Genomic DNA, 14,190 nt, shown 5'->3' on the forward strand with positions numbered 1-14,190 from the left:
TACATATATATATACATATATATATATACATATATATATATATATATATATATATATATATATATATATATTTATATATATATATATATATATATATATATATATATATATATATCACCGTAACCCTTCCTAAGGTCAGTTATCGTTATCATTATGAACGACTCCTCCAGGCTATATTCAAGATGAAGTAGTTATTTCTCCTTAAGAAAAATCCAACATTCTTAAAACTCTCACATTTTAGAACCACATTTCCATGACCCCAGGAGCAAATAATTTTTTTTCTTCCAAATTTCTTGGTTTTCAAGAATTGATTCATTCTTCTGATTTTTTTTTTCAGATATTTCCATTTAGGGGGCCTAAATGGATATATTATTTAAGCTACTAATCTTGCTCTCCATAGAAAGATTAATATTGGACTGCCCGCTTCTATAGATCATACTATGTTTATTCCATAGGTTCTCCCTTTCCTAGGCCATCCATCTCCCTCTCCCCCCTCCAATTGCCAGTGCTCCATTTCCAACCATTTGGTATAATAAGGCCCCTCTGATCTAAAGATTCCCCCCCCCCCCCCTTTCATTTTCTTGGCATATACTTTCTTCACGGGTTCCGTTTTAAAGCTCACTTTTTCAGGGCTCCAATCTTGACATCAACCAAATTTAATTCCACGACTTCTCATTTATTTTCCCGGACGCCACTCTTTGCAACTTCCACTTACAATTCTAACGGCCTCTCTCTCTCTCTCTCTCTCTCTCTCTCTCTCTCTCTCTCTCTCTCTCTCTCTCTCTCTTACACCTTCCAACTACACAAAACCTTTTATAGAGCTCAAAATCCCCCCCATCTTCATTCAGAAAATTATATCATCAAAAATAAAAATATTATGGATATTATGATTTGACAGTGATAGTCTTAATAATTACGAATAAATTATTTGCTCTCTCTCTCTCTCTCTCTCTCTCTCTCTCTCTCTCTCTCTCTCTCTCTCTCTCTCTCTCTCGAACACCTTGCAACTAAAGAAAATCTTGTGTGTAACTCAAAATCCTCGTCTTCTTCATTCAAAAAGAATATCGGAGCAAAAATAAAATATTACATACAGTGTGATATGATAGTGATAGTCTTGATAATTAGGAAAAAATTATTTTCTCTCTCTCTCTCTCTCTCTCTCTCTCTCTCTCTCTCTCTCTCTCTCTCTCTCTCTCTCTCTGGCCTGTATGATAACCATAAGCGCCATGACATCGTGAATCTTCCTGGAAATCCAGGTTATAGATTCGGAAGAATCCTTTTAGGATTTCCTAAAGTTTTTCCGCTTTTCTGGAACTAAGCTGTCAGTCTATCCTGAGAGAGAGAGAGAGAGAGAGAGAGAGAGAGAGAGAGAGAGAGAGAGAGAGATTTCTGTTAGTCACTTCTGTGAGAGAGAGAGAGAGAGAGAGAGAGAGAGAGAGAGAGAGAGAGATTTCTCTCAGTCATGAGAGAGAAAGAAGGAGAGAGAAACTGAGATTTGGGCTCTTGTTGAAGCTTACTATAACTGTAATTTATTTTAGTCTGTGTGTTTGATTCTGTTCATTCAAGTAGGAAGGAGAGAGAGAGAGAGAGAGAGAGAGAGAGAGAGAGAGAGAGAGAGAGAGAGATTTCTGTTAGTCACTTCTGAGAGAGAAAGAGGGAGAGAGAGACTGAGATTTGGGTTCTTATTGAAGTTTACTATAATTGGGATTCATTGTAACCTGTCTTTGATTATGTTCTTTCGATAGAGAGAGAGAGAGAGAGAGAGAGAGAGAGAGAGAGAGAGAGAGAGAGAGAGAGAGAGAGAGAGATAGAGAGATCAGCATATCTCCATCTATTACTTGCTACAAAGTCTGTCTACGGCGCTTCCCGCATTTATCCTAGCAAATGGTTTTTTTTTTTTTTTTTTTTTTTTTTTTTTTTTTTTTTTTTTTTTTTTTGTCGGGCTCATTTCACTTCAAACAGAGCTTCCAAGGCCTTTGAAACCCCCTAAGCATTGATTTTTGGAATGCTCACTCTAGCCTGATATTCAATTAAATTAGAAAATATGGAAACAAAATTCTTCATTTAAAAGTAATTTTAATATCGAAAATATCTGGGAATTCTGTAGAAATCCTCGTACTCTATTTGCATATGATTGAATAAATCTATTCTTAATTACCTATTTTCAAATATCCTTCCGTAGGGGACCGGGAGGATGGTTTATCTAATTAAAAATGTTTATTTTTTCTCTGTTAATAATGTTCCAATAATGAAAATTGTTTGGAGAGTATTTTTATTTTTATATTATAAATATTATTGGTCATATTGTTATGATAATTACATTATTATGATCATTATCCTTGATATAATTGGTTTAATTGATTTGATTTTTTCTGTTCTTCTTTATTATTATTATTATTATTATTATTGTTGTTATTATTATTATTATTATTATTATTATTATTATTATTATCATTATTATTTCAATGTTATCTTAGTTCACCTTTTGCATGGGAATAATGACATCTCTTTTCGGTTGAAGTAAACAAAAAATTTTTACTCGTTTACTTTACTGCGTATTTTCGAGTCGTTTAATTTTCCAAATTATTCACCTCACATTTCAAACAATCATTCTCTCATTTATTTAAACAAATTGATTCATCAATTAAATAATTAATTTATTCCACACTTTCCTTTTACAGATAGATCTTCATGACCTGAATCCCTTATTACTAATTCATGGGAATCTTGTTTCCATATATGTTTATATCTTATCTTTCATTCCTTACATTCAGTTATTCATTCATTCATTTCTTCCGTTTTCAGATCTTCCAGACAGGAAGCCCCTGATCACGGGGGCTCAAATAAGTTACCAAATGCACGAGGACGTCATGCTAAACTGCTCGTCCCCCAACTCCCAGCCTCCGGCTACTTTGAAGTTTTACGTTAATGACGAACAGGTAAAGTGCTAAGATTGCCACAACTTTTTTATCCCACCATTTTCTCTTCATCTATTATTTACCTTTTTTTTACTTAGCTCAATAGATAATTAGTGCTTGTTGCAAATGAAAGCTGGCTAATGACTATTCATTTCCTTTGAATGAAGTCTAGAAAATTGTTGCTGGAGTATATTTTTCAGACCACGATTTTAGGTAGTGTTTCTTAATTTCCAAAGGGTGAACTTTTTTTTTATTTCCCAAATAAAGAGTATTTTTTTTAATCATTCCTGTTCACCGAGAGTCGTTTGGATTGAAAGGATGCTCATCATCACATGTTCATTTTCTTTCTCATCTTACCCAAAAGCTTCCAACCTTCCCTGAAGACCAAATTCTGTCGATCTATGAATATCATCTATATCCTTTTGATCACACAAGTTACACTTAAACCAACTATAGAAAAAAAGATGTTTTTCTCATTTCATATTGAAACCTGATGAAGGTTTCAATACTTATAAGTAACCTTTGTCCCTAAGCTTGGGCATAAGAGCACAAGGACTTGCCCAGATAGTTAAATGTAATCTTCTACCTTCCCACTGCCATCCCCACATCAAGAATCAATTGCCCGATATTTACAGGGGACGGCCGACCCGCATTCATATTATTAATAATGCATCATGCATTGTTTATAATATGGCAGAGGGTTTTTACGATCGCATGCCTAGCAGTCATCAATCATAGTTGTTGGCGGTAAGCCAAACCTGTAACTAAGTAGTCTAACTGCAAGGCAGCAGTTTTCACAGTCATTGGCAGTGGGCCTAGCCTTTTGGTAAAAAGCATAACTAGGAGGCGACAGCTGTTATTTTAGTCACTTTCTACGACACGCAGGACGTACGGTGGTAGTATCTTACACCCTTACCACAGGGCAATAGATTATTAGATCTAATAAGGTTTTTTTTCCATTTAATCGTATTAGTGCATATAATTGTTTGGGAAAATTTTGAACCACGCTTCACACTGCGTTCAGAAAATTATCTTATTAACAACAACTCTTAGCTAAATGAACCCCGGTCTGTATCGAAATTTAGACCACCAAGACTTAATGCAAATACTTCATTTACTCAGTGATCGAGTCGTTTGAGTTAATTCTAATTTCAAAAGAAACAATGCATTTGTTGATTTGTAACATTAGTGTGCTGAACAAAAACATGTTTATTTTGTTTTATTTATGTATATGCGATTTGTAAGACCCATCGCTTTGTTATAATGCATATAGCATTTATAGGAATTTAAAGAAATAATCTAATCAGGAATGTAAACGAATAATACTTGAATGAAGAATAATTGAAAATAGTATTGTTTAAAAGAAATATTCCTTTTATTGTCTCTTTTCTATTTTCACTAGTCTCCTTTTTGTTGTTTCCTCTCTATTCTAACTAGATTCTCCTTCAAATATTTCATCTATTTTCACTATATTTTCTGTTGCACAAGACCATGCATGGCAGTCTACTGGTTTGTGGTTCGAGTTTCGCTCATGGTCGATAGTTCCTTACAGTGTCTGCAATCTCACCATCCTTGTGAGCTAAGGGTGTAGGATTTAGGGGCGCCTATAAATCTACCTACTGAGTCATCAGCAGCCATTGCCAGGCCCTCCCTGGTCTTAAAATTGGTGAAAAGAGAGCTTGGGCGTTGATTTTAAGTATGTATGATCAGTCCCTAAGGCATTGTCACTGTCCCTTGCCTCTGCCATTTATGAGCGACCTTTAAACCTTTAAGAGAACTTCTGACCTTTCGTATTTCCAAGTAAAGTAAGTTGCGCGCTTAATCCCCTCCATGTATCGAGGCATTCTTATGATTATTGATATTAATTCTTTAATAGAAACAATGTATTTAGAATATACTCAAAAGAGAGATTATGGAAAGATTATATTATCGTTTTTATTACTAACAGCTAAGCTGCTGCAATTGTTGGAAAAGCAGATTGTTACAAGCATGAAGAAAAAGATATACAAAGATTAAGAATGAAATATAAAACATATATATAAAAACACTAGCAAATATTAATAAGAATATTTAATAAAATCATACCAGTTACCCATGACATGCGAGTCTGTTCAATAAAAAGATAAGAGCACCAATCTCTTAAGAAATTGGTGAGATACGAATATTCCTCCTGAAGGATTTCTCATTTTTCTGCATAAAAGTTTTCTGGTCTTACTGAAAATATCCTATAATCTTTTTCAAAGGGAATTATTCCTCCAATGAAATTGATTGGACGTATAAATCAATAACGTCGTCAAGAAATAAAAAGTAAATTAAGATGTATCGAAAGATTTCATGAATTTGTTTATGTTTCAGTTACACACACACTCATACACACACACGTATATATATATATATATATATATATATATATATATATATATATATATATATATATATATATATATATATATATATATGTATGTATATATACATATATACATATATATATATATATATATATATATATATATATATATATATATATATATATATATATGTGTATGTATATATATATATATATATATATATATATATATATATATATATATATATATATATATATATATATATATGAAGGCACTCGTTCTAGCATGGATTGACTTATGACTAAAGAAAAAGGGATAATTATTGACGGATTTATACTTCGGTCACTAAATTGAAATCAAACTCCCTGCCAAGATATCTACCATATTATTATATTGCTACTTCTCCCACCTACACAGAGGCCACATCAGAAATGCGTTAAATCTCCTTACACGTGCGTGCGCGCATACACACACGCACACACACAATTCATAGTTCACCTGTATTCGGCTATCACTCAATCCATGCCTTTTTAGGTATTCCTTTCACCTACCTTTCTAACAATTTTGAACGGTTTTCTCAGCTCCCCAATCTATCATTTTCCATTATCTCCACATGACTGAACCTTCTCCAAATATTGATCCATTAAACCATTTGATGATATGTATCTCCGTATTTCTTACTCTTTCATATATTCTAGGTCACATAGGTAAAGTAAACAAATGGAATCTACAGCTTTCACTGTGGTTTTTTTTTATTCACAATATCCACGTCTTCTTTCTGTGCTGGGGAATTACCTCAACAGTCCCCTTTTTTGCCTTTCAGTCATTTACATGTATTGGTACATTCCTTGTTACCTTTTCTGTGACTCACCTCTTCTCTAATCCTACCATCATTGGAAAGACTTGCTTCCAGATGCCCATACAAAGTTACCGCTTCTATATTTCATCTAGCCATATTGACACTCCTATCTTAACCTTCCTTTTCCATTTACTATCATACCCTTGCTCCTGCTATCATATACTCTCAGCCTTTTTCTCTTGTAAACGTTCGTAAATTTCTCCTAACCTTCTCTTTTTCTCGCTAGCTTCTGCATTGTACTAAAAAAGGCATTATTCCACACTACCTTCACAACTCATATATTTATTTACCCAGAAACTTTTCTTTCACTTCTTTGTTTTCACCGTTTTTTTCATCACTCCATCCACAGGATATTAAACGACCACAGAGTTATAACACACCCTTTTTTATGTCTCATTTCTTTCACTTCCATCATAAAGACTACATCAACATCTCTAATTATTTCTTTTAGCTCTCCTGTTTTTATTTTTTATTTCATCGATGGTAATCATACTTACCGTTTGAGAGCTTATTAAGAGATTCATTAATTTCATTGTATTTTTCCACAGAAATGACCTCATATAACGTAAGATTATAATGAAAAGTATTAGCAATTTCATTCAAATGATATTTCTGGGTATGGTATTTTTCCAGGAAAAAAATAATAATATTGCATACAGACGTACTTACCATAAATTGAAAACCGGTTAAAAAGTTAAGGCTTTATTCCCTAATTTTCAACTTTTCTCCCCAAAGGCTGACCCAAAATGGCTCATCCGCTACGACACCCTGAAGATCCCAGGCAGCAATTTCAACCCTGCAATTTTCCTGGAGACGTCTGTCCTCGGCCTCAAGTTTCCCCTGTGGCCACGGCTCCTTCGCCAGGGAAACGCTAACGTCAAGTGCACGGCAGAGATACCAGACTTGTATTGGGACAGCAGCGAGATCTACATCGCGGGGGACATTCCTTACCATGCTTCCATCATGGAGGACAGAGCGTCGGCGACACTGTCTTCGGCATCCACACGTGAGTAATATATATTTGTTCAAGTTCATTGGGTTTCGATGTTTTCATACTGTATTAACAATCCTATTATGAAGATCATATCAGTATCTTTTGATGCAATTGTATGCTAAGGAATACAATAGATTGATAGAAATACTCTGGTCCATGAATGACAGCTAGTAAATAAACTGTAATTGATGAACAAACGATTTTGGCATAGGCTTCTCTATGTAACTTGAAGCAGATGTATGGACAGGTGAGCTATGAGTGACTGCCGAACTGGTAGTTTATGGTTAAAAGCAAAATAATTTCAATTCAAGTATATTGGTAAATATCTTATAACTTATTATTTAGAAGTAAACAAACTTTACGAAGCATTGATATAAGGATAAGTAAACCTATGAAAGACAGATTCGTTAGAAGAAATGGAAAGCAGTGAAGGGAATACAAAACAATAAACAGTTGATGAAGATAAATCAATAATAAGGTAAATTTATACTAGCAAGAACAGAGCTATAAGTAAGGCAACTGAAGCAATGATTGGATGTACAGTATTTTAATTGTAACTTCCCTTAAAAAGGTACAGGCAAAAGGGCATTCACATTATTATTATTATTATTATTATTAGTAGTAGTAGTAGTAGTAGTAGTAGTAGTAGTAGTAGTAGTAGTAGTAGTAGTAGTGAAGGCATTATGATTTGTCATGACAGTTTATGTATTATGGGAGGATCCTTTTCTGAAATTATTATTATTATTGTTGGTGTTGTTGTTGTTGTTGTCTTTAATATTATTATTATCATAATTATTGGTAACAAGTATATATAGAGTATGATGATTAAATGCCATAAAGTTGTTAGACAAATAGCAACGAGGAAATCAAATGAAAATGTAAATGAAAACAGCATAAATAACGTTTAAGAAATACCAATAGATAAAACTGAAGGTGCAGTGTAGATAGTTGAAGTAGCTGTGAACTGCATACAAATGTAGATACACCGAGTTGCTTTAACACTTCGTGCTGTTGGCTGCGAAATAAGCTACAGGCAATTAAGACTACATCTAATTAAGCTGTAATGAGATAGCGGATGCATCTGGGACGAGACAGGTCGCGATTGCTGATGAACCTGGTGCAGAAAGTTAACATTTACTGTTTTTTTAGTTTTTAGTTTGATGAAAAATAATTGAATAATAAGTTATCAATGTTGAAAATATCAAGTCAGTGAAGGCCGTGGAAATTTATATCCCTGAAAAACTTAGCCAAACCCAATATGGCCAATATGGCCAGAAGGTTTTCAGGGATATAAATTTCCACGTCCTGCATTGACTTGATATTTACAACATTTATAACTTCTTATTCAATTATTTTTCATCAAGTCATTACTGTCCGGAATGTAAAATGATAGTGTTGAATGTTGAATGGTAACATACTTTTCAATTGATTATTCAACATTATTTCAACATTATTTAGTTTGAAATTGAGAGGATATATTTTTTACATCTCCTTTTATGAAGACTATTCTTTTTATTCATTTTAAGGCAAATTTTTTCAAAAATCAAATAAATATCTGTCTTTTCATTCTTTTCTTATATTATTCATATTATTTCTCCTCGAATACTTTATTTTTAAGCTTAAAATAAACTTAAAATCATCCTGTATGCTTCCAGCTCCCACTTTTGCGTCGAATAACTTGGCATTTCAAACTATCATTACCATGTATTGAAAATTTGTTTTTTGAAGAGTAGTTACGTCATTGTGAAAGGGCTAAAAAGAAGCTTAATACATTGGTTTTTACACTGATTTTTTTCAGTTTAATGTCTGAATAAATAATTAAGAAATGAAAGAACGACATTTTTATTTTGTTTTTATTATAAACAGGTTATATATGTAAATACTTTTTAGTTTAATGAGGTTATTAAAATCATACTTACCCGAGATTCAGAGAAACTTTTTTTATTTTTTTTTTTTTTGGTAGGTATTCTTTCAGAGAAAGGAAAATATTCGCCTCTTTACATAGAATGAATAGTTTTTACATCAAATGAATATTCCACTTCGTTAGAAAAATTATGATAAATTAGATTTCTCATGCTAACAATAACATATTGATTCCCTTTAATATATTATACCAGCTGGTTAGAATAAATTTTGATGAAATATTGCAAAGTTCATCATTATGCTAATTATGTTTATTTTTATTTATTTCATCAACTGGTTAACAAGTATGAGAAAGTGAATTCCTTGGTTAATTTTTTCTAATGAAACATCAAAATGAATATCATTACCTCCGTTTATTCCACTCTAAAGCCCTTTTCTCAAACGAAACTTAGCACAATGCAGTAATTTTCTTCACAATTTTTTTATGTAAAATAAAAAATGCAACATTATTCAAAGTATTATCATTTTTTCTTTCAGACGGAAAGATGACTGGACACCACCAAATCCTTGTGGCATCTGTCCTTGTGTACATGAGGATGATGTGATATTAATTATCTCAGTGAACAGTTTGATGGAAAATTTCTATCAAATTAAAGAGATATTTTACAGAGAAGAGCACCCTTAGGACTGCGCGCTATTGAGTGGTAAAACTAACTATAATAGTGACGATGAAGGTGATGATAGTGATGATGAAGGTGATGATTATGACAATAATGATGACTCATCTTGTCATGCACTTCCGTTGCTAGTCGGTGAATGTGAATGATTATTATTCACCCGACGAGTGCGCGAGTACCAAAGCTATGAATAATGTTTAGATAGTGTTTTTTTCGTTTTATTTATGAAATGAAATACTTTTTTCATGTACCTACAAGGAGACGTGAATGGCTTTTACAGCCAGCAGTGAAAGAATATATTTAATGAAGAAATTGGAATTTTATATATATATATATATATATATATATATATATATATGTGTATATATATATATATATATATATATATATATATATATATATATATATATATATATACAGTATATACTTACAATCAATGAATATATATGTTTATATATAAACATGAATATATATATATATATATATATATATATATATATATATATATATATATATATATATATATTTATATATACATATATATGTATGTATATATATATATATATATATATATATATATATATATATATATATATATAAATTATTATTTCTATGGCATAATAGTCAATGTCGTCTTATTACTGTAATGTCTATTGAGGACACTTGTTAGAGGTGCTATCAAATACACAGTGGTGTGAAACTGCGGACCCTTCCTTTACAAAGCTTTGTATCTCCTCTGGAGATACATATGTGTCAGTGACCGCCTTTACTCTAAAACATCATCCAGTTATGTATCGTCATGGTGTAGGATTCTGTATGTATCATTCCTATAACATCTCCAATGTGAGCATTTCAACATTTATGTATTCGCACGTTCAACTATGCCAAATTGTACATTTTAAGTATATTGTTTATTGTCTTATAAATTTGCTTTCCCTTTGTTATGATTAACATTCTTTATTGCATATTTTTTATTTGATCTGATTTTACTTGTTGGAAGAATATAATTCCATCTTATTAATTTTTCTTTCAATTAATTGCATTTAAAGTTTGTCTCTTACTCTCATTATGATACTCATTTTTGTTTTTCATTTCTCTGTCTTGATTGTCCTCAAGATGCTTAGGATATTTTTCCTACTTTTCAACACTGCCTTTGAATGAATTTAATTGTTATAAGCATTCAGCATAATTAATCATTTACTAATTCATATTTTATTTACCTTGTCCATTTGCAGTCAATTAAGATTATATTTTCCTCTCAACACTATCTTAAAATGGCTTTCTTTTTGATATTTTGGATTATCATAATTTTAGTTTCATTCAAAGAGAAAAAGTCCCTCTTCCCCCTCCTCTCCCCCTCCACCTCCCCCTCCCTCCTCCCTTCCCCTTTTAATCCAAAAAGCTATTTTTAGTACATGTGTCGACCCATATCAACTCACAACATGTCAGTAACATTGTTCGTAGTGCTAAAAAAAAAGGAATTATTTACCAACGATAAACAGACTTCGCTTTTTAATAACTAATAGCTGAATGTATGTAAATATAGGTTTAACAATCTTTATTGAAAACAAATAAAGAATAAATATAGTATTTATCCAAGTGTGAGCAGCTGATTTTCGTTCATGTGTTTTCATTCTGCTAATGTAAATATGGAATGATTTAGAGTCAGAAAAAAAAAAAAAAAGATATCATTGCAGTTGGAGAGTAATGAATGTCAAAATAAGTTTTGACAAAATTGTTGCTTTAATTTTGTTCTAAATCCAGTTCAATAATGTGTATTTTAACAGTAAAATACTGCCTTTTTAGATGGATAATAGTGATTTATATGATGAAAGACATTGCCGATCAAAAAATGTGTATATTTTATAAGTGATATATGAATTTTTTGGTGAGAAATGTTTCTATTTAATTCTACTTAATGAAATGTTCCAATTATTTCAATGATGGGAATATCATCAATGGTGATATAAGATAGATTTTCTTCTGCCTCTAAGCAGTAATAACTTAATTTTAATTTTAGCTAAAATTTTTATTAGTATTTACTTAAATTCCGTACCTCTATGGAATTTTGTAATTAGAAAAATTTTTCTTTTCTAACATTCCGATATTTAGTGGCAATATTTTTTTTTTATTTGGTATGGTTATTTTTTTTTTAATAAGTTGATATTATATTAAACATTCCTAAGTTTACCATACCAATTACTGAATACTGGCGTATTCCATCAGTAAAAGTAAATTCACATTGACATCTTTTTAAAAGGATTTCAGCTACTGGACATAATCATCAAAACTACAGTAAATCTACAGATTTCTTAGCCAAATAAAAAATGCTGATGAGGATTTACTTTTCAATATTGTATTTGTACAATTAAAAAAAAATCTGTATAACAAAAACATAATTGTTAAAGGTTTTCAAATCAAAGATGTTAAGAGTGTTATACATGTACTATTATTATATCGGTATCTTGCCTTTATTACTAAATAAATGCATTATTTTTGTCAGATCAGAGGTAATAGTTTCGTAATATGGTTAAGAAAATGTGTCATTTATGGAAGACAATATATTTAGTGTAAGTAAATCTATGATTTATGTCATTCTTTATTTTGGACAGAAGGAGAAAAGCTTTATATGATCAATGTCAGCTGTTTCAGGGTTTTAATGTGAAAAAGATTTTCATGGAATCAAAATTTTGGTTTTATTATTATTATTATTATTATTATTATTATTATTATTATTATTATTATTATTATTATTATCTAACAGAAGAGAAAAACTAGATGATTTCAAAGGTTTGCGGAGGTAGAACAAATATAATTTAGACAAGTTCAAATATTTTATTATTATTATTATTATTATTATTATTATTATTATTATTATTAAAAGAGGTGATATATTTGGAAGAAATGTTTTCCGTATTTCAAATATTATTTGATTTGCAACATTTATCTTACACCCAAAAATAAATTCCTAGTCAGACCTGTGTATATACCTATATCAGATATAGGCATGTTGGTAGACGTCTATAAACACCCATACTTACATGCGTATAGTGTATGTATATACACATATATATTTCAAAGTTCTTATCATGTTAATTGTAAGAACGAAGATTAATATTCTCACCAAAGTCGTATGTGTGAAGATCGGGTAGATGTGAACTTGTGTAAATAGGGAATTTTTCGAAAGTAACTGTAGCCTTTTATTTCGTTGTCGATATATCGTCTTTGTGTGTAAATAAACAATTAAAATGACATTCTGCGTTTTATTGTCTCCTTGCTCAGTATATATTTGTTTCAGGAGAAAAAAAAAAAGTTCAGCCATTATTATTATTATTATTATTATTATTATTATTATTATTATTACATGCTAATTGAACTGCCCAACTATCGAGTTGTCTCTCTCTCTCTCTCTCTCTCTCTCTCTCTCTCTCTCTCTCTCTCTCTCTCTCTCTCTCTCTCTCTCTCTCTCCGCCCCGAGAAGATTTGATGAAGGTAATAATTTGTCTGACAAGATATGACCTTCATCAGAGACAAATGTTGTTCCTTTTAATTAAATCTCGTAAGATATCAGGTCAGATGAGACGCGATCACCTTCCAACCTCGTTAGAAGACAGGTTTAATCTCTTGATCAGGCCACAGTCACCTTGGACCCAGGTTGGGAAACGTTTCCGGGTTACAATTAAAACATTTACTCATTTAAAGGCGGGTTTACACGGTCGAATGGTTCGTCGAACCGCAGACAAGCGTTTGAAGTTATGTTCGAACGGTTCGAAGAAAGGTTGTTCTCGCCTGACTTTTGTGGGCGGAGCTTCATTGTCCACAAGCCTTATGCATTTGTGGCTGACTTCACCTCTTCGAACCGTTTGACAAGCAGGTTCGTCAACCGGGTTCGACGAACCGTTCGATCATGTAGGGAAAATGATGCTGACTAACGGAAAGTATATCAAATGTATTATTATTATTATTATTATTATTATTATTATTATTATTATTGTTGTTGTTGTTATTATTACAAGATAAGCTAGTACAACCATAGTTGGAAAACTATGATGCTATAGGCCCAAGGGCTCCAACAGGGAAAAATAGCCCAGTGAGAAAAGGAAACCAGGAAATAAATAGAATGATTGATTCAAATCTAATGAGAAATTCAAGTCAAACGAGATGTTGTGAAACGAGTGGTTTGAGATTATCAATAGATTTACATGTTACAGTGAATTTGTCTGTATAAATACCTCAGCGTGATCATAACAAGTAAACAAATACAAGAATTACAGCTACGAATAAATTCTGTGTAATGAAACGGTCATACATGTTGATCAGAAGAAATGCATTCATTGTAATCTAACAAAATTATTAGGCTACTTTTGTCACCTACATTTATTTAAGAGTGAAGATTTGATATATAAAGTACTCTACTATTTATTTCTATCCTTACGCGAACTGTCCATTAGATTATTAGTAGATCTATTATAACCTCAATATCATCTATCCCTAGAGGCGTGGAAAGACGAGTGAAGTGATGAACAAGTGG

The 14,190-nt window shown here is 31.7% G+C and overlaps 1 protein-coding gene across 1 annotated transcript in view; it reads left to right on the forward strand.

Moving 5' to 3' along the window:
- Nucleotides 1–9,969, forward strand: part of LOC137640643 (uncharacterized) — a 329,021-nt gene extending 319,052 nt beyond the window's left edge. Inside the window, exons 3-5 of the mRNA XM_068373140.1 lie at nucleotides 2,806–2,939; nucleotides 6,861–7,131; nucleotides 9,520–9,969. Coding sequence (XP_068229241.1) covers nucleotides 2,806–2,939; nucleotides 6,861–7,131; nucleotides 9,520–9,587 — 473 coding nt within the window. The 3' untranslated portion in view covers nucleotides 9,588–9,969. The remainder of the gene's footprint in view (nucleotides 1–2,805; nucleotides 2,940–6,860; nucleotides 7,132–9,519) is intronic.
- Nucleotides 9,970–14,190: the final 4,221 nt, after the last annotated feature.

The sequence above is a fragment of the Palaemon carinicauda genome, chromosome 5 (assembly GCF_036898095.1).
Source record: "Palaemon carinicauda isolate YSFRI2023 chromosome 5, ASM3689809v2, whole genome shotgun sequence".
NCBI lineage: Eukaryota > Metazoa > Arthropoda > Malacostraca > Decapoda > Palaemonidae > Palaemon > Palaemon carinicauda.